This window comes from Festucalex cinctus, chromosome 1 (genome assembly GCF_051991245.1).
Source record: "Festucalex cinctus isolate MCC-2025b chromosome 1, RoL_Fcin_1.0, whole genome shotgun sequence".
Lineage (NCBI taxonomy): Eukaryota > Metazoa > Chordata > Actinopteri > Syngnathiformes > Syngnathidae > Festucalex > Festucalex cinctus.
This window is the reverse complement of record NC_135411.1, coordinates 39,780,931-39,803,672: the sequence shown is the minus strand read 5'-3', so window position 1 is coordinate 39,803,672 and position 22,742 is coordinate 39,780,931. Positions and strand designations below refer to the sequence as shown.

The following is a 22,742-nucleotide window of genomic DNA, read 5'->3' as shown; positions in this document are numbered from 1 at the left end:
GGGAAATGTGTGTTCGTGAATGAGTGTCAGTTCAGCAGTAATAGCTTGTGTGTTCTTGGAATTTCAGCCCGGTTTTGTGCTGTCGGTGTCTGCTGACACGTGCGGTTCCATGTGACGACTGGTAGGAGCAGGCAGCAGGAAGGAAGACGTAACCTGTTCTGCTCTCAGCTGTTCACATCAGCACTGACTGGCGGCCTGTGAATCTCCCCCCTCCCCCCGACAGGTTTGAGCACAGCATTTCTTATAGAATACGTGTACGTGTATATACACAATATTAAAATGGTAAAAATGTCAAATGGTATTTACCCTGCAGGACCAACAGTACATTATTTACCAGGAAATTCTAATCTTAGCGCAGACCTTCCATGAGTTGAGTGGACATGTTGTCCTCTTGCTTGTGTTGGTTTCCAGGTACTCCTGTTTCCTCCCACAGTCCAAAGACATATATGCTTATGTTACATGCTAATTGCCAACATGGTTGAATGTGAAAGGTTATTTCTTTATGTGCTTCTGTGATTGACCCTGAACAAGATAACTAACAATAATAATAATAATAATAATAATAATAATATTTTCACAATTCCTATTTTTACACGATTTACTATAATTACCTCAACAACTACTGCTTCTACTACTGCTGCTGCTACTATTGCTTTGTAATGATCGTTCTAAATGAAGAACAGATGAGTCAATAAAATTCCTTTTACCATAATGAAAGGACGTTATTCTGGCGACATCTGTTGGTTACAGTGTGATAACGTTTCAACGTTTAATTCCACTCGATCCGTCACAGCCGCTCTTCTCCACTAGAGGTCAGAATAACCCTTGCTCGTGTTGCCATTGCCACTTGGCCTTTGACCAAACTTTAGTGTCACATTATTTTTTTAAAAACCGACAGATGGCCAGGGCATTCGTAGTTAGAGTTACAAAAATAAATAAATAAATAAATAAATAAAATGCTAATAATAATAGTAATAATAATAATATATATGGAAAATAAGCTAAATCACTATTTTTAATAACAAAAATTCTCATTTTTATATTACATATTTTATAATAAAGTGTAAAATTGTAATTCATTAACCAATCACCAACTGTTTTTTAACCAAATGTTTATTTTCTTATTTACTGTATAATAAATGGAAGAACCTGTTATTTAGTAAGATAAATTAATAAACAAACCCATAAAAATTAATAAACAGATAAAGAATGGGAAATGTAATGGGGGGGAGGAATCATGAATATAAATACTTGGCCTGGATTGGTGGCAACCAGTTCAGGGTGTACCCTGCCTACTGCCCGAAGCGGATAAGAAAATGGATGGATGGACAAATACTTGGTGAGCAAGACTAAAGAAGGGAGCAGGCCATATGTATTATACCAGTGGTGTCCAAACTATGGCCCGGGGACCATTTGTGGCCCGCCAAATTTTTTTCAGTGGCCCGCGGCATATGATAAAAAAACAAACAAACTATTTGTACAGTTGGTGGAGAGTAGACTACCACTGCTATTATTTAATTAAATTTAGATTTTCTAATAATTGAACTAGGGCTGGGCGATATGGCCAAAAAAGAAAATCTCGATCTCGTCATTCAGGACGATTACGATTTTAATCGATTTTAACCTAATACATCCAACAAACCTTTGTTTAAAGGTTTCATTTCATCAAAAAATAATTCCTGTGAAAAATGTTCAGACACCAGTAATGTACACTGATTCTAGATTAGTTTTAACATTCATAGTTTGTGCTTAAATGCCACAATTAAGTAGTTGGTAGCTATTGTAAACAAACTCGATTTCACGATTTCACAAATTTTTAACGATTCGATTTTTTTAAATGACGATGTATTGAATTAATTCAATTTATTGCCCAGCCCTAAATTGAACTATTTACAAGAAAAATGGGAACATTTATCTTCCTAACACTGAGGTGAATAGTTGATAATTCATTTTTAGACGCAAAAATTGTTTCTCCGAATTGTGGACCTATTAGATTAATTAATTAACTGCTTTAAAAATGTTTAAAATATTTACCTCATCACATTTTACAATATATGTTTTCAAACTAACTTGTAATATATAAACAATAATTACTTGACTGAGTATGGCGCAATTTAAAAAACTAAAGTTGAAAATTTTTAAAACGGCCCTTCCATCCTTCGATTTTTCTGAATGTGGCCCTTAGAGGAAAAAGTTTGGACACTCCTGCATTACACTGTTACTGTACATACTTTGCTCACCCCTGCATTATATCGAACAAAATTAAAATGTCATCTTTGTAGTTACGCTTTGCGACTTTAATCAGATGTACAGGAAAAGGCCTGGATTGGCTTGGCAACCAGTTCAGGGTGTACCCCGCCTACTGCCCGGAGCCAGCTGGGATAGGCTCCAGCACCCCCTGACCATTATGAGGAGTAAGCGGTTCAGAAAATGGATGGATGGATGGATGGACGGACGTACAGGAAAAGGATGTGTGGTGATTGGTTAGATTGAACATTTTGCTGCTGGCAAACCTTTGTTGTTACCAAACTTGTTTTTAAATTGAACTGAACAATAGTCGCTGCTCTTTTTCTTGACTTGTTTGATTCCCTTCACGCGCGTCAACATTAAGGAATGAGAAGAAGCCGCCTCTATTGGTGGCGAATTAACTCGGCTGCTTTCACACACACAAACTTAAAACAGCACCAAGCTGTGAGGATACCAAAACAAATTACACGAGACTGCCCCTGCGCAGATTTACACAGCTCCTTGTACCAGATTGGCACTGGTCATGAAAATAAAGTCAATATTTGCTTTTTTTTTCCTGCCCTTTTTCTGAAGGAAGACTTGAACCCTGACCATCTAACTTCAGATAAGGTACTGCTACCCAATAGCACTGTGAAGTTTAAAAAATATTTTGTTAAAAAAATGCAAGAGTTACTGCTATACAGACACCAAGTAGTAGATTTACCTTGCAAGCAACAACAGCTTGATATGACTAAATGCTGTCTTTATGCATCTTCTTTTGACCATGTGGTATGCAGCACTTAAACTGTGAACCCAGACAATTTTAACATCTATTTAGGCAGACAGGAAATATTACTGCATCAAGTGACTAATCGGAATGCCTGTTGTCGTCCTAAAACAAGTATGGTAAGTTTGTAGAGTGCAGATAAAAATGCTGTCACTTGGAGTTTTCTCATGAGATACATTCAGTAACACGACTGCTGTACGAGGAATTTCAACACGGATGTCCGACTAGGGCAGCTGTCGCGGTGCACACAACAAGTCTCTGATTTCACTGCTTTTCATGATCATGTAGACATGGAAAAACAGAGTATCTCATTTACATATAAATAAAACATTGTTTGTTTTCGAGTGTTTTGCTATATAGGACTGTCAGAGATTTATTGGGTGATTTTTACGATGGCAGATGTCATATCCGTATTACTGGAATCACAAGGTTTTAAGAGGACTTTGGTCAAAAGAAGGTCTCTCTCTTATGTTAGATGTTCCTGATGCACACGTCTCCCGCCGAGACGCCGATGCGTATGTGACTTCACCTGCTCTGTAGGTAAGTGGCATGTCATTTTCTATATATTTTATCGCGTCACGTTAGTTTTATGCTATGATGCACATTGAGTTGGGTGTCTGGGAATTTTGAACTTTGATTAGACAGAGCACAAGTTTTACAATTAAAAATAAAAATGTTGATAATCAAAAATAATTATCAATATATAAGCTTCTACAAGATCACCTCTACATAAACATTTCTTTGTTGTAATATAATCACACTTTAAATGTAATTTGGGGTTTGGAGGACACCATAAACATTAACAGAGTCATATGACTGTCGGTGTGACTGCCTGTTATATAATAACCAATCCAAGCTACTTGCTTTTATTCTGGTACAATTACCAGCACAAATACAAAGAATTTATAAATGTAATGTCAGTGTCTCAGAAAAAAAGCAGTATTATTTTCAGGGTGTTCATTAAAATGTAACACTTGTCACAGGCAAAAATTGTCTTACTAGCTGCTGCTGGAGGTGCAAGAGCGATGGAGACGTTCAGCTTGAGGAGGACGCAGTCCTTGAGGAGCCTCTCTTGGGCTCAGGAGAGGTCATGGGACATGCCAGCTCCCACCCGCTGGGACAGAAAGTCCGTGTTACAGCTGGTGCATCAGTAAGTCCTGCAATGTGCATAGCTGTGCAGAAGCACTCTCCAGACTTTAAACACTGACAAATCACTTTGTTTTAATAAGTGCTTCAACTCCCTCAGAGGATTATATTTGTATTTTCCTGTTCAATATAATTTGTCTTTTCTGATCCTTTGTGTCATTCCTTTTTTTAAGGCAGTAGTGCAGTGAGGCTTGCAGCACCCTATTATGTAATAATTACCTGAAATACATTTTGCACTTAACACAATAATTTTTTTTTTAGTAAAACCCAATAATGTAATAAAAAATCCTGACTGATAATGTAATATTTTTACTGATAATGTAATACCTTAGTACATTATTATATCATACATATTATATGATATCTCAGAAGACTTTGTGGCAGAACAGTTCTAATCAAGTGGCCGTGGCTTATTTTGATTAACTCTCTGCAGAGATTTTTTATTTATTTATTTTTTTTAAAACACAAAATAAATCGACCCTCTAATAACTCCAACAAATTCCACCGTGAAAGCTGCCCCATTTAAATCAGACAGTGCTAAAAATACACTTTGGGGGGGTTGAAATCAACTCTAAAAAATTTAACTCCAATATTTTAACAGTCCAGCTTTTGCTGTAAATGTCTTAGATTCTCAATCTCAAAACACAAAATGCATAACTTTGGACTGAAAATTTACTTATTAAATTATCTGTCAAGTTTTACATGATCAGTTTTTAATTAAAATATACCAACCTGGAAATGTAAATCTCCAATGATGTATTAAGGTATTACATTATCGGTATTTTATTATTATTTTTATTACAATATCATTCAGGAAATTTTATTACATTAATGGTGAAAATATGTTATTGGTTTTACTACGTATTTGATCAAGTTTAGTGCAAATCTTATTTTTCTTATTATTCTTATATTTTCAGGCGTTGTTACATTTGAATAAATTATTACATTAGCCTATAGGGTGCGACAAGGCTGACCAGGAACTAAACAAAGTTGCCGGGAAAAATAGTTGATCAAAACTTGCCATGTATCATGCGGCTGAATAATTGACATTTTGACCATAAAATATAGCTATAAATTAAGAAGTCTGGAAACATTTTCACAGAATTCTATATCTGTTAATGCGTTAGGATCCCAAAAAACGCGGACACATCAACAAGTTTGACGATACAGGGAGTCCTTGATTTAGAACTACGACGTTGCGACTTTACGACGCTCGTGCCTCGTCAGTAGCACCTTCTTTTGCGTTGATTTCCCACAGTGATCACACCCTTTGAAAGTTATGTAAAGTTGTGTTGCTACCTCCAGCATCGGGCGTCAATCGAGCAGGTCGGCTTGCCATCAGGAAAGTCACATTTCCGTGTTTAAGTTTCCATTAGCTCCGCTTTGCCATCCGCCAGCAATGAATGTCCGTGCGGAAACAGGAAATATTGATTCCGGCAGCTTCCGGGTAATGCAAATGTTTTTAAAAATTACTGTAGGCTACAAAGTATTATTAATTTCTACTTATCGGGGAAATCCGACTTGCGCACAAATTCGTGTTACGTCGCAAGAGTAGGAACGGAACTCGTTCGTAACTCGAGACACAAATAGCACACAACAAGAAAAAGTTCAACTTAAAGCGCTTGCAGAAACAAGGAAAGGAGGGTAACAAAAAACACACATCAAAAATATGCCTCACAAAAAGAGCTTGCAAAAACAGAATCAATCCACAAACCGAGATACTTACAAAATAGATCAGGCAACAAGAACAAGTCTATATAGGGTGGGCACTTCCATTCAAATAAATGTGTTCCCCCGCTATAACGCGGTTTACTTTTTACGGCCTCGCTGTTTTGCTGATTTTTTTTAAAGTGCAATTTTGCATATATTTTTGTTTTCAGTAATGCACCATCCACCCATCCATTTTCTTAACCGCGAGTTCCTCGCAAGGGTCGCGGGGATGCCGGAGCCTATCCCAGCTGGCTTCGGGCAGTAGGCAGGGTACACCCTGAACTGGTTGCCAATCACAGCAGTAATGTACCTATTTTATAAAATTTATGAAGGATCAAAGTCTGCAGCTGCAACACAAAACAACTCTTGAGAGCAAGCCTGCAAGCTCACAACATAATATCTTGGTTATTCTGAATTACAAGCTACAGTAGATAGAATCTTTTAGATGAGAAGCTTTGAGCCAAGGCAACTGGACACAGGATATAGTTCTCATGTATGGGTTTGAGTTCGCGTTTTAAACTAAAATCCACAATTTCTAATAACATTGATTAAAAATGTGACAATCCTCTTTTCTCCCCAGATACCAAAGCTGTGGTGACCTAAGGAATCAAGAAAATATGACACATAAATTCCAGGTACAACACATGCTGCAATACAGTATTACACAAGTTATTACAGTATTCAATTACTCAGATTTTCGATATTTGCGGCAGGGTTCTGTCCTGTATATTACAATTTGAAGGGGGGAAAAAAAACACCTACAATTATCTTTCAGACATCAAACAGAATTTTAGCAGAAGGATGGAGAGGACCAGAAAACAGAGACAAAGTGGGATCTTTAAGAACCACAAGATTGTCAAGAAGTCGCTCCATGGACGTACTCCCCCAGAGGGAGAACTCAGGTACCAGAGCTCTGTGTGCGCTATTCGAGTCCAAGGCCAAGCTGCAGCAGAAGTCCAGCTGCAGCCCCAGCCTCAACTCATCAATGTTTGCAAGAAATGGCAAGAGAGGAGGAGACTGCCCCCCGCAGGATCGAAGAAGTCACAACAAGAACGCTCAGGTGCGCAAAGTTCAGTATACAGTATTCGTAAAAAAACAAAAAAACAAAAACAAACTGAATCAGGTGCACCAGAGGTTGCAAACTACTCACACTTTCTAGTTAGTACCGATGCTTGTGTAAAAGGAAAAAAACCTTGCGGAAGATAGAAATGTTAAATCTACTACTTTAGTATAAGTACTTCAGGGAAGGAGAGGAGCCACTTTGTTTGGCGGCGAATCAACACAGCTGTGTTCACGCCCACAACAGCCTTTGTTAAATTAGCCAAGCACCTTGTGCTAGGCACCAAAGCAGAGCCTCAACATACAGTACAAAGCAACGATGCAGTAATGATGTGGTAATGATGCAAGGTCACCGTTGCAAAGTGTACCTTCAGATGACTGTCGTCATCCCCTTCCTGCTCACAGATTCTCGCATGGTGATCGCCATTATGTGGTGCTGTATTAACGCTCTTCACCATTTTCAAGATTTCCACTTACTAGCAGAATCATTCAGCATTCATGTGTAATTGAGGTTATTGCAATATTTACTATCAATCTAATAAATCAACATGCGTTTATATAGCAATGCTCACCAAGAAACACGTTTATAGCACAAAGCCCTTTCTGTAATAATGTCAACAGAGATTCTGTACTGCACACAAAGTGATGTGAAAATTGACTTTGAATGATTGGACAATTCCGAACATCATTTCTGATATTTCTGCAATGCAGATGCTAATTCATTTATATAACGCTTTGCCACCTTACCTGGAGTTTGCATGTTTTCACCGTGCCTGCATGGGTTTTCTCTGGGTGCTCCCATCTCCTCCCACATTCCAAAGACATGCATGGCAGGTTAATTGAGTGCTCTGAATTGTCCCTAAGTGATGGTTGTTTGTCTCTGTGTGCCTTGCGATTGGCTGGCAACCAAATTTGGGTGTCCTCCACCTCGTGCCTGAAGCCATCTGAGATAGGCTCCAGCACCTCTGCGAACCTATTGAGGACTTGGCGGTTAAGAAAATGGATGGATGGGTTTTACAACGACATACTGTATTATTTATTTAACCCTCGTATGGTGTTCGGGTCTGTGAGACCTGTTTTTAGTATGTGAACGAATGCACCATACGAGGGTTAAATAAATTGCAATACAAGAAACGGTTGTAAACTAGATTACAGAGAATTGCTGTTTTCCTAAAAGTTTTCCATTTTCTTAAAACCGCTTATTCCTCACAAGGGTCGTGGGGCGCTGGAGCCTATCCCAGCTGGCTCTGGGCAGTAGTCGGGGGACACCCTGGACTGGTTGCCAACCAATCGCAGGGCACACAGAGACGAACAACACTCACAAGCACACTTAGGTACAATTCGGAGCACCCAATTAACCTGCCATGCATGTCTTTGGAATGTGGGAGGAGACCGGAGTACCCGGAGAAGACCCACGCAGGCACTGGGAGAACATGCAAACTCCACCCAGGAAGGCCGGAGCCTGGACTCAATCTTGCGTCCTCAGTACTGGGAGGCAGATGTGCTAACCAATCATCCACTGTGCCACCCCCATATAAATAATATAATATAAATAATAATAATAATAATAATAATAATAATAATAATAATAATAATAATAATGCACTAATATACTGTAATAAATTTTCACAGTAATTAAATGAGATTTTACAAGAATTGGCTGGCAACTTTTTGACAGTTATTTCTTGTAAATTCTACAGTCAATTTGTTCCAGTGTATGTATTTCTAATACGTTTCTCGGTAAAAGAACAGAAATATTGTGTTTTCACAATTATAGTGAGTTCATGTTATTTGCGATGGATCGATAATATCCATCCATCCATCCATTTCCTTAACCGCTTACTTCTCACAAGGGTCACGGGTGTGCTGGAGCCTATCCCAGCCGGCTTCGGGCAGTAGGCGGGGTACACCCTGAACCGGTTGCCAGCCAATCACAGGGCAATAATAATAATAATAATAATAATAATAATAATAATATTTTTAAATCACATTTTACGATTGAAATGTATAAATATTAATAATGGAGTAGCCTACTGGCAACAGTGAACTTAAATAGAGTATTAATTAATGTAATGGTAAGTTTTCTCACTTTAAACATACTTTAGTGCTCTCAGTATAAATCCTTACAATGGACAAGAAAGTGAATGAACATGTCCATGGGTTTTTGTTCATGTTACTATTCCAGAAGGTGACCCAGTCGCAGGGAGGAAGGACCGCACCAGACTTCTCCAACAAAGTTTCCAGTTCCAGATACTCATACGGTGAGGTGTGCTGCTCAATTTCACGTTTACGCTCACAGAAATAATTGAAGGCACACAGGCAGTATTGAATGTTCTCTATTCGTGTAGCGTGTAGTTGCCAGAAATGCCCCCTCGAGGTCTGTAAAAAGTGCATGTCACCATTGGCTCAGCAGTGTTGTGTAGCCCTTGGTATGAATCCACTAAAAAAAGATGAGGATGTGATGTAAATGCATAGCTATGCGTACGGCACAGCCGCTTAAGATAGGAGTGACATCGTCACTGACGGATTATGATGCGCGCTTTGGCTTTATGACCATACCATTTCTGTGCACTGTTGTTGTTTTGGATTGTGTCAGCTTTGACCTTGTGTGAGACAAAGACTACAAAAGCCTCAACATGCCAAATCTGTAAAAGTGACACAACTACTAATTGTTGCGTATAATCCTCTCGATCACAGACGCACCAATGTTAGTCCCTGTACACTTTGCTGCCCTTAAACCACCCACTGACACGTGTGGGGGCTTTTATAGGAATGACAAAAAATATTGGTGGGAATGGCAGATGAAGGGGTGTCCCAGTCCTTTAGTGACTAAGAATTGACTCAGTCGAGTAGCAACCGGCAGTCACCCACCCAAAATAGACGCTCTTAGGTTGGGGTGGGGGCGACAGACAGCTCTGATAAAAATCAGCTGTCACGGGCCGAGGCCAGTGGCGTGCAGAGAGTCAGCGTGGGGCGAAACACAAGAGAGGAGTCGGCCTTCATCACACATCACTGAGGCAGCAGGAGCGAGCGCTCGCTACACAGCACAAATACCAAAGGAGAAAGATCATTGGATCAAACTTTTGTGAGTAGCCGAGCTTTCGTTTTATTATTTATTATGTGGTTAGATATACGAACAATACTTTATCGTTGTTAAGAGCAATTAATAATTATTATAAGCTAACAAATGCTAAAAAGTCTCTATTTATGTATCAACAAAGTGTTTCATGTTTTGTCAGCATGTCAATGAAGCATAACATTGCTGATCATGAAACAAATGTATATTTGCTTTAAATGTACATTTAGTGAATATTTCATTACGCTGCGGTGCATACACTAATACAATAGGCAAAAACGAAGGTTCTTATTAAAATATAATCTCATATATATATATATATATATATATATATATATACATATATATATATATATATATATATATATATACATATATATATATATATATATATATATATATATATATATATATATATATATATATATATATATATATATATATAATTAAAATATAATAATTCTTAGTTTTAATTGACACCCTCAGAAAGGATGTAATAGAACAATGTGTTTGTAATGGTTAACGACGTAGCTTACAGTAGACCAAATAGTTAAGCACATGAATAAATGACCAATCAAACTCACGATCAGTGAAAACAGCTTTTCATTGTCAAATCAAGCATTTTATGAAAACAGCTCGTGTTGCCTTTCAGAATGTCAAGTGTAGCTAATGCAAGTAAGGCTTTACGCAATCAACATTTTTTGGCCAATCTATGAGTTTGAAAAAAACAATAACTCATCACCAATTAGATCAGAAGATGGAGCAAAATATCTATATAAACAACTTTTATATTTATTGTACATTCATCCGCCGCCATTCGCGGTAATAGGCACTTGCCCAGCCCACAGATAGTGAAAAACCCACTTATTATTGAAGCCAATTGAAATGTATAGAGAAAATAACCCCCCAAAAATTCTTCAAAAAACACTGTTTACCATATATGATATGAATATAACATGAAATGCCTTATTTTGCAGAGACAATCAATGATGTAATTGATTGATCAGGCAAATTAAAACATTACAGCCGATCACCAATTTTTCATAAAATGCAAAATATTGGCTGATCCCAATCTAGCCAATAAGATCGGTGTAAAAGTTTAGTGGTCAGCAATAGTATGTATGTAGCTTTTTTTTTTATTTTTTTTTTATTTACTTTTTAAAGACATAAACACTTGAGTATAGTATCATTATTTCACCAAAGAAAGTCCAGTATTGTATTGTGAATTTTGAATCAGCACTATTCTCAAAAGCAGTAGGAAAAGTCCTGCCAAAGTTGAAACAGCTGTGATTGGCCATTGCCTGGGCAACACTGACATCATCTCCAATCGACAGCAAGTGGCAAAATAAGATCCGATATGGATAAAATTGTCTGCATTTAGCTCCATAACTCATATTACAGAAATGTAATGTCAATCAGAATGTCATGTTTAAACTAGTGAGGTCACATTTAACATATTATTGTCAAGAAATGTATAAGGTTGATTTCCACTTTAACTAATTTGCTGCCAATAACGTATGAATACGTTTTTTTTTTAATGTTTTAAGTGTTCCAAAGACGTAGTTATACGTTTTTTTGTTTTTTTGTACTAGAGCATACAGAAGGCTTTGATGCAGCCTCTCAACTGCAAAGAACGGTTGCAGAAATGGTAGTTATTACACAAACGGCCAGCAGGTGGCAGCAGAGCAAAGGAGATCAACCAGGGCCATGTAGAAAAAAAGCTCAATTACTTACAATTTTTAATAGATTTGTGAAAACTGATGAAACTTAGCTCTCTTCTAATGCTAATTGCCGCAAAACGGAAACATATAGAAACATACTTTTTTTTCCTGATGAAAGAGGAGACTTTAATCTTTCTTTTGATAGGTTCCATGCTTTCATAGCAATAGAACACAATAGTCTGTGGGCCTTGCAAAATCAGTCAAAATCCAGTAAAACAGCCGGGAGCGAACGGGATTGCTTCTGTGAAAATGGCTGGGAGTGAATGAGTTAATAAGACTGCTCGAGCTCAAGCAATCAAAGTCTCAACCGAGATGCTAACATTCTATTTACATCATCCGCAAAACTAATGAGCCTATTTTGACAAAGTAAAGAGTACATGTCTTTTTTCCAGGAATAAAAGTCAAAAGTTGTCAGCTAGATGAATAGTAACAACTTCCCATCACTGTCAGTGTAACACACCATGGCAGTGTTATGTGGTTGTGCTCTCTTGGCGTAGTGGTTTTCATTACAGTCTGCGAATGTGGAAACAATCACGAACAGCTGATTGTTGGGAAGGTGGCGCCCAAGACAGAATACCAACCACATTTATTTCACCATCATTTGTACAGCTGTTAGCGGGCCACAACACCCTCCCGTTACTGCACCGCTAATAGCACCTCCTCATTCCTTGAGAATGAACCCTGATCAAATACATGATCCGAAGAAACGGCTTCTACGTGTGGGAATTATTCCGATTAAGACGATAAGGCCCAAATCCACAAGTAAATTGAAAAACTCTTTTCTGTACAGCTTTGTAATTGGTGATAACTCCACTTTACAAATGAGCATTTCATCAGTCTGTAATAGAAGTGTGAATAATTATACAAGTGACCAAGTTGACCTCTCAGCTACACTCGCTGCCTCATTCTATCTGCTCATCCATCTATGAAAATATTTTAAATCCGGACTGGTGAGAGGCGCCAGCTTCTGCTCGGGCCTTTTGTCCAGCTCGGGCTTACTGTGTGAAAAGCGGAGGTGTGTCCAAATGTGAGGATAGGCGAGGATATAATTGATAGCATAAGCTGTTGATATTGTTCACGTCATAAACTATATATACATATCTGAATCTTATCTCCACAAGTCGTGTGGTGAAATTTGTCTTCTGGTTAAAAGTAGGATCCATTTCATGTATTTCCTGAGGTCTGTTGGTGGCATTCTTTCAGGTCAGGTGTTGATAGTGTGATGGCACAGAGCTCACATGAACAATGTGCAAACAATCTGTGTCATTGCAGCTGAGATAGCAGTTGCTGTTGTTGTCCCCCCCACCTCATTTCCAGGCAACATGTGTGGGACTTTTTTTTTTTTTATTTGTCATGTCAGTTGGTACAAACAGCCATTCTCAAAAGTACATTATGCGTAACAATAAAACTGTCCGATACTATAAATCGCTTCAAACCTCAATACAAGTACTGAACTGTAAGGGAGGGCTGTATTAAAATTTTCCATTGATTGGGTGGAACCGTTGTAAACAGAAAGATTAGATTCCACTCAAAGCCTCTATAAATACATGCACATGAACATCACCATAAATGCACACACAGTGTTTGTCACGCCGCTAGACACATTCTGCTTTATTTTGGGGCTTGACAAAAGTGTTGCATAAACTGTATTACTAATGAGAGTTTCCCTCATTTGTTCCTTTTGTATTATTTTTGCAGATGACAAATATAGCACATTCACATCGCTGACCAAAAGTGGCATCCTAACTACACAAGCCAGCAACAGGATAACAACTTGCTCCTCTGTTAGAGACAGGTCAGCTCTCTATCTGTCAAGAGCAGCATCCATTGACTCCATTGGACGTTCAACGCAACCAGTAAGTTCCTGAGATGCTTCTCATTCCTCACCACACTCTGGGCCCACGGGATTCAATAGGAAGTGAACACTCTTTTCTTTCAAATGGAGCTGTTCCACATTTTCTCCTAACTAAACAGTTAAACAGTATTCATTCAATTTTAGTGTACCTAATAACATTTGAGTTAACATCACATCTAAATAACGCTTCTGTTTCTCAACAGGGATTAATTGGTACATCAGCGACAAGGATTAAAAGCAACAAGGTATTTCTTGAGTGTATTTTGTTTGCTTTTGAGTGTGTGTAGTGTAACTGACCCTATGCTTGCTTCACTGCAAAGACACTTCATTTTTGGGGTAACACATTGCACAGTACAAAAAATATACTAATAATAATTTACAGTCTATTTTTAATAATATGAATCAGGAGCAAATTAGAACAAAATTATACTGGCTTTATATCAATAAGTTTTTGATTGTTTACATGTACACAAATCCTGCACATTGTTATATATATAAAAAAAAAAAAACTAAATTCATTACTATTATTGTTGTACAGTCTTCCCTCGCTATAACGCGGTTCACTTTTCGCGGTCTCGCTGTATCGCGGATTTTTTTTAAGTGCAATTTTGCATATTTTTTTTACAGTAATATACCCATTTTATAAAATTTATGAAGGTTTGAACATTGTCAATGTTTGAAAAAGAGAGAAATGTGAGAACATGTAAATGCCTCAATGAGAAAAGTGTATAAATTGTGCGGTCGGGGATTTTAGAGCCTTAAAACATTTATAAGAGTTGTAAAACATAAAGCTAACTACTTCGCGGATTTCATTTATTGCGGGTATTTTTTGGAACCTAACCCCAGCGGAAAACGAGGGAACACTGTAATACAAATCTGAAATGTATTTACTGTATTAAAAAAGAAAACACAGTGGTTATTATGTGGAAACTCACCTTTTACCGTGATTCAGGTTTTAGGGTTCATGGAATAAACATTTTTATTTGATTAATTTTTATTTTTGACTAAGTTTACAATTTCTTGCAGCCAGTCGGGAGTTGGAAACGATCTGTTTTGTTTTGCGTGTTCATTGAAGAATTGAGCAGTTATTTTGAGGATTATGGTTAGGGTTAGGCTGGTAATGCTGATAACAGTCTATTTTCAGTGGCAGAATGAAAACTTTGTGAAAAGAGACAGAGGAGGGTGAAGCGAGGAGGGAACCACGCACAGTGTACAATTGATGGCAAAATAACCGATTCCCAGCCAACCTACTGTAATCGGTAAAATAGCCGTTCATACCGGCCAGGCCAAGAATACAGTATATCGTTCGGGCAATTGACCAGTCAGAGCCGTCCACAGCTAAATAACCACTACCAACAGAACAAAAAATGGGTTAGTGGTCTTTGGCAGACAAAGTTATTGAACAAATAAATAAGGGATATGTGACATGATGCCCTGAACAATTTATAGTGAGACGATACTATTACAGGTAGTTCACAGTGTTACACAGACACTCTTCTCAAAGTTTCTCAATATTCGGATTTTGGGTGAAATTTCAGGATGAACCTAAAATGATATATAACCTATACAGGTGAATGCGAGTTGACCTTCTCTAAATGTTTGAAAGAACATGTTCAACTGTTCGTCTCTACTTTCTGCACAACGTACTATTCCCAAACAAGGAGGTGAACCAGTCAAATTTGCAACAGATGTTTGATCCATGAATCAATCGATGCATTTGTGGTTGAATTAGAATTGGTAATGTATAATAATTAACAATTGATCAACAGTAGGATGCAACAGAGATACAGAGAGACTGGAAGAGTCACAGATAGGCATAGACGTGAACACATTTGCATTCATATACTTAAAAAGTAAGAAAAAAGTATTAAAACATTGGACAGTTGCACATGTGCATTCAAAAGTTTAGAGAGGGTCAAACTGAGGTCCCCTGCAAAGGTTATTGTGCCTTATAGGTTCATCATAAAATTTCCCTCGAAGACCAGTATTTTTTTGTAGTAAGTAGTGTATGTTAAAGAGAGCTGATTAAAAAAAGACAAAACTGTTTTTGAAGAACGCCTTTGCTCCACTAATAGCTGTGTGTAGTGTTTTCCTTAACCTTGGTGTGACGAGGATGGTTTGCAGTGACAAACATCAAGTGAGCATACTGGAAGGTAATGTATGACTTGACTTACATACTAATTGCATGCCATTTAAACATACATGCATGTAGCCTAATATTGGTTGTACTGAATGAGTACTGACATTATTGCATGTTCTGTTTTTGTTTTCTTTCATTTAAAGATGGCTGAGACAGCCAGGAAAGTCACAGTTTCGGAATCATCTCATGATGAAGACGATCTTCCACCTCCTCCTCCTCCTCCTGTGCCAGCAAGGCCTCTTGACTATGAAGGGTCCTCAGCATTAAGTAGCCTCCCTATGCCTCCACCTAAAGAAACCTTTTCCACATACTATCAACAAAGGCAGAAGAGTGAACTGAAGAGGCTCTTTAAACACATCCACCCAGACATCAGGCATCTTGGTGATGCTGTGGATGATGACATAATGAAGGCGATGCAGCCAGCGGGCACTGAGGCAACAGATGAAGCATATCAGGGTGAAGTACAGTCAATGAGGTGGATCTTTGAAAACTGGAATCTGGATACTATTGGGGATCCTCATGCAACCAAGAAGCTGCTGGATGAGGAGAACTTAACAGGTGGAAATGTCAAAGGCACCTCCTCCATGTTTGAGCACTGTGATAGCAGACCACAAATTTCAGAGGCATTTGCTAAGAGGCAAACTTCAGTCAAAGGGGACGTGAGAACATCTACCTGGCTCTTTGAAACAAAGCCCTTAGATTCCCTTAACAAAAATGAAGATGAAGAACTGGTTGAGGCCGTGTTGAAAGAGCCCATCCAGCCAGGAGATGTAAGTGGGACTCGTCTACTTTTTGAGACCAAACCACTAAGTGACTTTGGGCGCTGTAACTCCATAGAGGACAGCAACTTATTGAAACTGATGTCTGAGCTCCAGGAACAAAAAGGAGACGTCCAAAAAACTGTGAAACTCTTTCAGGCAGACCCTAACTGTGCCATTCGAGACAAAAGTGGCAATATCCATACAGTGAAATCCATTTGCAGGGAGGAAATCAACAATGGAAACACGAGCAGTACTCGTTGGTTATTCGAAACCCAGCCTTTGGACATGATCAACAAGGGAAGCGATGACGTGAAAATAATTCGGGGCATATCTCTGGAAGAGGGAGACAGAGGCGCAGTGGACAGAAAGAAGTGGATGTTTGAAACCCTGTCTTTTGATGCTATAAAACAGGTTGAGGGAGTGGACAAGTTCAAGAGCACACTGGCTGAGTGCACAACAGAGGCTGATGTCACCAATAAGACAAAGCTCTTTGAGATGCAACCACTGGCAACACTGAGAGGAAATGCAGAGGAAAACATGGAAAAGGACACAATTATTGGAGGAGATGTCAAGACATCGCTTTGGCTGTTTGAAACTCAACCCATTGAGGCTCTAAATGATAGCTATGAAGTTGGATGTTTGAAGAAAATAACCCTTTCAGCTGACGAACAAGGAGCAATTAAAGACAAAAAAATAATATTTGAGGGCCGTGGCACTAAAAAGAGCTCCTCGGTAAAACAACAAGTGATTGAAAGGGGTGATGTTATGGGGTTCAAGCAACTTTTTGAAACAATTCCTCTAAGTAAAATTGCTCATCCTAATGAGAACAATAACACATCAGGAAATGAAATGCCTGAGAATTCTACTTTGTATGCTATCAAAGACAGTTCTGGAAATCTCCACAAGATAACAACTGTCAGTCGTGAGGAATGTATCAAAGGAAAGGTCCAAAACTACAAGTGGATGTTTGAGACCAAGCCTTTACATGAACTAACACAAGGAAAGGAAAATGTTGAGGTCATCAAAGGCATCACAAGAGAGGAGGACACAATGGGTAATGTCAAATTGGCAAAGTGGCTTTTTGAAACCCAGACGATAGATGGAATTCATTCCAAGTTCAACCAGATGGAGCCAAGCTGTTCTGTTGGAGCCCAACCTTGTAAAGGTGATGTCAAGGCATGCAAATGGTTATTTGAGACACAACCGATGGATGTTTTGTATGACAAATCGGAGAACGTGCATGACAAAGAGACCATTGATAACGCTAATGTTAAGTCCATTACATGGCTTTTTGAATCACAGCCATTAGACAGCATAAATGATGGTGAGGAGTACAATCTAAACCTCTGTACCACCATCCAAGATTCTGGAAAATCCGAGACAGGTGTTCCAACAGTCAAATATCTTTTTGAAACAGAGAACTTGGATAGAACAAGAAATGATCAGATGGAACAAGACGTGAGATGTGTAAGCCAAGTTAACTTTCAGTCAGGAGAAGTCTCAAGAGTTAAAGAACTTTTTGAGTCCCAGTCCCTTGATGAAATCGGATCAGAAATGCTGGTGACATGTGATGAACACGATGACGACGCTCAAATCCAGAAAGGATCTGTACACAAATTCACTTGGATGTTTGAGAACTGTCCCATGAACACAATCAACAAGGACAATGATGATGATGAAAACGTACAGAAACCCAGTGAAACTGTGAGTGGAGATGTCAAAAACAAAAAGTTTATATTTGAAACCTCATCACTGGCCAAAATCCAAGATCAGCCTCTTGAACAGAAGTCTGTCAGTTTGGAACAGCTGAAGAGTGATGTTGATGTGAAGTCTAGCACCATGATGTTTGAGTCCCTGCCACTGTATGCCATTAGGGACAAAGAGGGACAGTTTCATGAGGTGACAACCGTGAAAAAGGATGAGGTCTTAAGCGGTGACGTGAGAGGAGCCAGGTGGATGTTTGAGACTAAACCCCTGGAAGCCATCAAGGCAGATAATGAAGTTTATGTGATCCGAGCTGTCACTCAAGAGGATGTCGAGAAAGGAGATGTCAAATCAGCCAGATGGAAGTTTGAGACACAACCACTGGACTCCTTTACCACCAGTGAGGAACCTTGTGTTAAGGTCACTGAAGACTTTGGGAGCAGTAATGTGCAGCTCAATAAAAAGATCTTTGAATCTGAGGAATCAAACAATAAGTTTGTAAAAATGGTCAGTGTCACTGATGTTCACCGCGGAGATGTTAGGACCTCCATGTGGCTCTTTGAGAATCAAACAATTGACAGCCTCAGGGGAGACCCTCAAGAGCAAGGTCCAGTCAAAACAGTCCACAGAGAAGACAGCCAGAAAGGAGATGTGAAACGCTGCACTTGGCTATTTGAATCACAGCCACTAGACAAAATTAAGGAGCCAGAAGAAACATCTTTCCAAGGTTCAGAGGAACTCATCCCAAAAGCTGACGTGAAGTGCACAACCTGGCTTTTTGAGACAACTCCACTGGACAAAATCATCTCCAGCAGTGTTTCTGACACCATGTCATTCTTAAGTGAATTGAATTTAGTTCTCTCAAGTGGTATAATAATAGAGGCAAAAGAACACAATGTTACCATGGCAAAATTCAGTCTGGGAAGCACTCATGAAGTCCAAATTCAGAAAGAAGAGGTTGTTGAAGGCAATCTCCGAAACATCATTTTACAGCTCTTAGTTAAACCAAGCAACACACAAGTTACTCTTCTTAGAGAAGTGGAAAAGGGAAATGTGAATACCACCGTAGTCCAACTTCCAGTCTATCAGTCAGCTACAGCTACTGCCATTGATCGGGATCAAATACTTCAAAACATTGTTCAGATGATTGATGAACTACTTACCCAAGGTAACAACTGCAAGAAAGGAATCCTAATGCAAGAGACCACTGGTGGGCAAGTGGATATGTCTGTCTATTCACTTTTTAGTCATAGTGAAATGGATACTCCAAGTCATGTTATTGAAAGAGGAGATGTGAAATCCGCCATTGGAAATCTGTTAGCAACTGCCACCAGTCCAATGATAGCGACAACATGCAGAATAGATGAGAATGAAAAGGGGAATGTAAACTTGTACAAAAGCTGCATTGAGAAAGGAGATTTGCACTACCTGAAAAGTCTTCATTCTGAGGCATCAGAAGATGATAGTGATCGAGGAACTGTCGGCAAGGAGCAAATTGAGATTGTACAGGGGGATGTCAGGGAAGCAAAAAGAATTCTCTGCCAACAAAAGGAAGCGGTGGAGCGAACTATTGCAGATATTCTGCCAGGGGATGTGAAGAACACCAAAAAGGTTTTTTCCTCTGAGTGCTCATTCACTGCTGAAAACTGCATTCCACGGGATGACATCATTCCCGGGGATATTTCAACAGCAAAACAACAACTTGCAGTAAAGCCATCAGCCGTGGTTGAGAAAGAGGAAATTGTGGCTGGGGACATTAAGGCATCAATGCAGTCATTAGAACGTGCAAAGCAACAGAGTATGAGCATAGAACGGGAGAACATTACACCTGGAACTATTTATGATATGGACATGTCATCTAAGTGCCCTGAAACAGAAGGAAGTCAAGTACAACGAGAGACAATCATATCTGGAGATGTGAAGGCAGCAAAAAAGTCCCTGCAACTGGCCAAGCAGCAAAGCATGCAAGTAGAGCGGCAAGCCATTGCTCCGGGAAAAATATACAACCTGGATGTCTCTGTCCAAGAAGGAAGCTCTGCGGTGGTTACGCAGTCACCTTCGTCCTCCAGAAGCCAAGGAATCAAGACTTTTCCAAAGGTCAGTGATGCCGTCAAAGATTTGGAAAGCCATGTTTCCTTAGACATACCCCATAGTGCAGTTCTAATGAATACTAGTGCACCAGAATCACCTTTTGTAAGTTACGAGTGCAATGGTGTGACAACAGAAGATGAGCCAGAAGATGTTATGAAAGGAGATATAAAGTCAAAAATTAGATCTCTGCAGAGTGCAGCAATGGAGCAAAGGCTCCCAGATAAAGAGGCCATTGTAAGAGGTAATGTCCATCTTGCATTGCACTCACTTGAGAGGTCTAGTGTAAATGTCTCCAAGGGAGACTTTAAATCAGCAATGCTTTACAGGAATTCAGGGAGAGCTTGTTCAGAGAACAGCAAAGCTGTTCCCAAGCAGAGTGTTGCGGTGTCTATGCCTCCATCTGACACAACATTGTTTCCTTCAATTTCAGTAACGTGTGAAGGGCAACCATCCATCACAGCACAGAACTCAACATGCTGCCCGCTAGAAAATGGAGGCTCTAAATCGTCCAGTTCTGAGGTTGGAACGGCTCCACCATGCCTGCTAAAGAAACCGCAAAACCTGAAGCCAGCTTTGCCACCAAAGCCACAATGGACTAAACCAGTGGTCATAGATGATCCAAAGTTGTCACCTGCAAATAAAAGATATCCAGTTTCTCACCAAATTGCTCAACATAACAGTCAACTTCCCACTGACAAGCTTGTTGAAGACACAAGGTACACAACTGCAGTGAGTGCTGAAAAATCAAACTGCCAAGTTACAAAATCAAATAGCGCTAAATTGGAGATGGAGAGAAACGTCATACAAAAAATTACTGTGGCCGAAGAGATACAAAAGTGCATGAAAGATGAGGACAATTCCAAGCATGAAATGAACATGAGCTTGAAGGCTGCATTCACTAACTTTGAAAGAACGAGCAGTGCGAACTGGAACAAAAAAGCCAAAGGCACCAAAAACGCCAATAACGTCAATGATGAAGTGAAGAAACCAATCAAAAATGCTGCTCAAAACTGCACTACAAACCTCTCACCTCTGGAAAATCAACTCTGCAAGAGTGACACGTCAGAGACAAACAGTGTGGAGAGTGCATGCCAAACAACAAAAACCACCAACGACAATGAAAGTAAAGTTGTTTTAAGACAGAAGAAAGTCAGTGAGACAGAAAGCCAGCGACGAGATAGGCTTTCCGTCCACATGGATGAGATCATGAAGGGAAATGTGAAGGCAGCCATGGAAATATTTGAAAATATGAGGAAACGAGAGGAACTCAAAGGAATCTTGTCTCAGGTGCAAGAGATAGAAGGAGAAGACGCAAATGTTAGCTCAAAGACATTTTGTAATCATGTCCCTGGTTGGACGGCATTAACAAGACAACATTCAAAGCAAAGAAAAGTTGAAGCACAGGATGATGACCTTGAAAGTGTTTCTTCGGTTGAAACTGTATTTGAAGATTTGGAAAAAGCAAGCAAGGAAATAATACATCTGAAGGAGCAAACTCTAGTGAAGCTTCTTGACATTGAGGAAGCCATTAAAAAAGCACTGTACTCTGTGTCCAACCTGAAATCTGAGTCGGATATTGTAGGGTTGTCAGGACTTTTTGATGAGTCCTTGAAGTCAGAGCAACATGTTCAACCTGCCGGCAAGATCAGGAAAATCAGCATTGTGTCAAGCAAGGCCAATTCAGGTAAAAGAGAAGACACAATTCACTCCAGTGACTCAAGTCGTCCCTCACAAGAAGCAGCCAGGCAAGCAAACAAGTTCATTAGACAGCCATCTTCCCAATCGTCACCATCGTTTATATCGATCCATTCAGCTGCCAGGAAGCCCGCTGAACAACAGAAGCCCACCATGTCGACATTCAAACCAATGCCAGAGGGAAATGGTCAAGGGGATCCGACCCAAGGGTCTGTTCACATCCCAGCAAAGCGCAACGTCAGCGTGCTCGAGGTGCAAACGGTTCCAGAGGAACCTGCAGGAATAATTGGCACAAAGACTGTCAGTGAAACATACAAAGAGACAGATGACTTTGGCAATGTTTTTGTATCTTCTGTAACGTCAACATTTGTCACCAGGCAGTCTGATATTGAATCAGCTGTTTTTGAAGTGGTAGGGGGGCCAAGCACATACAAAGTCATGACATCACCATTACTGCAAAGATGTAGTTGCCCTCCTGAAGACAAGAAGCTGAGTAACACCAATGAGAAAGGGAAAGTGTAACATTTAGCCAATCAAAGGAAAAACAGTGAACAAACTCATCTCTTTAATAGACCAAGGAATTCCATTTGTGTTATCAGGTTTCATTAATCGGAAAAAATATCCCATGTATTGATGAAGATGTTGGCTTTTTATTTAAGAAACTTTTGTCTTAGATATTTTATACTGTCATCATATTATATAAAATGTTGAATTCTTTTGAATGAAGCAAAAATAGCAGGTACTGTAAGATTTTGTGTAAAATGTTCAATA

The 22,742-nt window shown here is 39.3% G+C and overlaps 3 protein-coding genes across 8 annotated transcripts in view; 2 read left to right on the top strand and 1 right to left on the bottom strand.

Moving 5' to 3' along the window:
• Positions 1-5,583, bottom strand: part of LOC144027618 (cysteine/serine-rich nuclear protein 2-like) — a 22,728-nt gene extending 17,145 nt beyond the window's left edge. For 2 of the 4 annotated variants that reach the window (XM_077535310.1, XM_077535358.1), the window contains exons 1-2: positions 5,459-5,547; positions 4,013-4,127 (exon numbers count right to left, since the gene is read on the bottom strand). Coding sequence is in view for 1 of the 4 variants with exons in the window: in XM_077535304.1 (XP_077391430.1) it covers positions 5,459-5,498 (40 nt within the window). In the remaining 3 variants the exon portion in view is untranslated. Of the gene's footprint in view, positions 1-4,012; positions 4,128-5,458 lie in introns of all 4 variants that reach the window. The other 2 variants (XM_077535331.1, XM_077535304.1) reach the window with 2 other exon arrangements.
• Positions 1-22,742, top strand: part of LOC144027606 (uncharacterized) — a 34,461-nt gene that overhangs the window by 3,840 nt on the left and 7,879 nt on the right. The window contains exon 2 of the mRNA XM_077535292.1: positions 68-223. The gene's annotated coding sequence lies outside the window, so the exon portion shown is untranslated. The remainder of the gene's footprint in view (positions 1-67; positions 224-22,742) is intronic.
• xirp1 (xin actin binding repeat containing 1) lies at positions 3,481-22,742 on the top strand. Of its 3 annotated transcripts, XM_077535271.1 has the most exons (9): positions 3,481-3,553; positions 4,016-4,163; positions 6,450-6,504; positions 6,645-6,929; positions 9,114-9,189; positions 13,424-13,581; positions 13,784-13,825; positions 15,864-20,282; positions 20,707-20,852. In XM_077535271.1, the coding sequence occupies exons 2-9, from the start codon at positions 4,039-4,041 to the stop codon at positions 20,707-20,709; spliced, it is 5,163 nt and encodes a 1,720-aa protein (XP_077391397.1). In that variant the 5' UTR covers positions 3,481-3,553; positions 4,016-4,038; the 3' UTR covers positions 20,710-20,852. The 3 variants fall into 3 exon arrangements, with proteins under 3 accessions (XP_077391397.1, XP_077391389.1, XP_077391381.1); XM_077535263.1 differs by lacking the exons at positions 3,481-3,553; positions 4,016-4,163; positions 6,450-6,504; positions 6,645-6,929; positions 9,114-9,189 and adding an exon at positions 9,857-10,013 and having other exon boundaries at positions 15,864-22,742; XM_077535255.1 differs by lacking the exons at positions 3,481-3,553; positions 4,016-4,163; positions 6,450-6,504; positions 6,645-6,929; positions 9,114-9,189 and adding an exon at positions 15,656-15,733 and having other exon boundaries at positions 13,567-13,581; positions 15,864-22,742.

What these genes read in the sequence shown, in the direction of transcription:
- xirp1 (XM_077535263.1), top strand. Translation starts at nt 15,864, where the DNA reads ATGGCTGAGACAGCCAGGAAAGTCACAGTTTCGGAATCATCTCATGAT.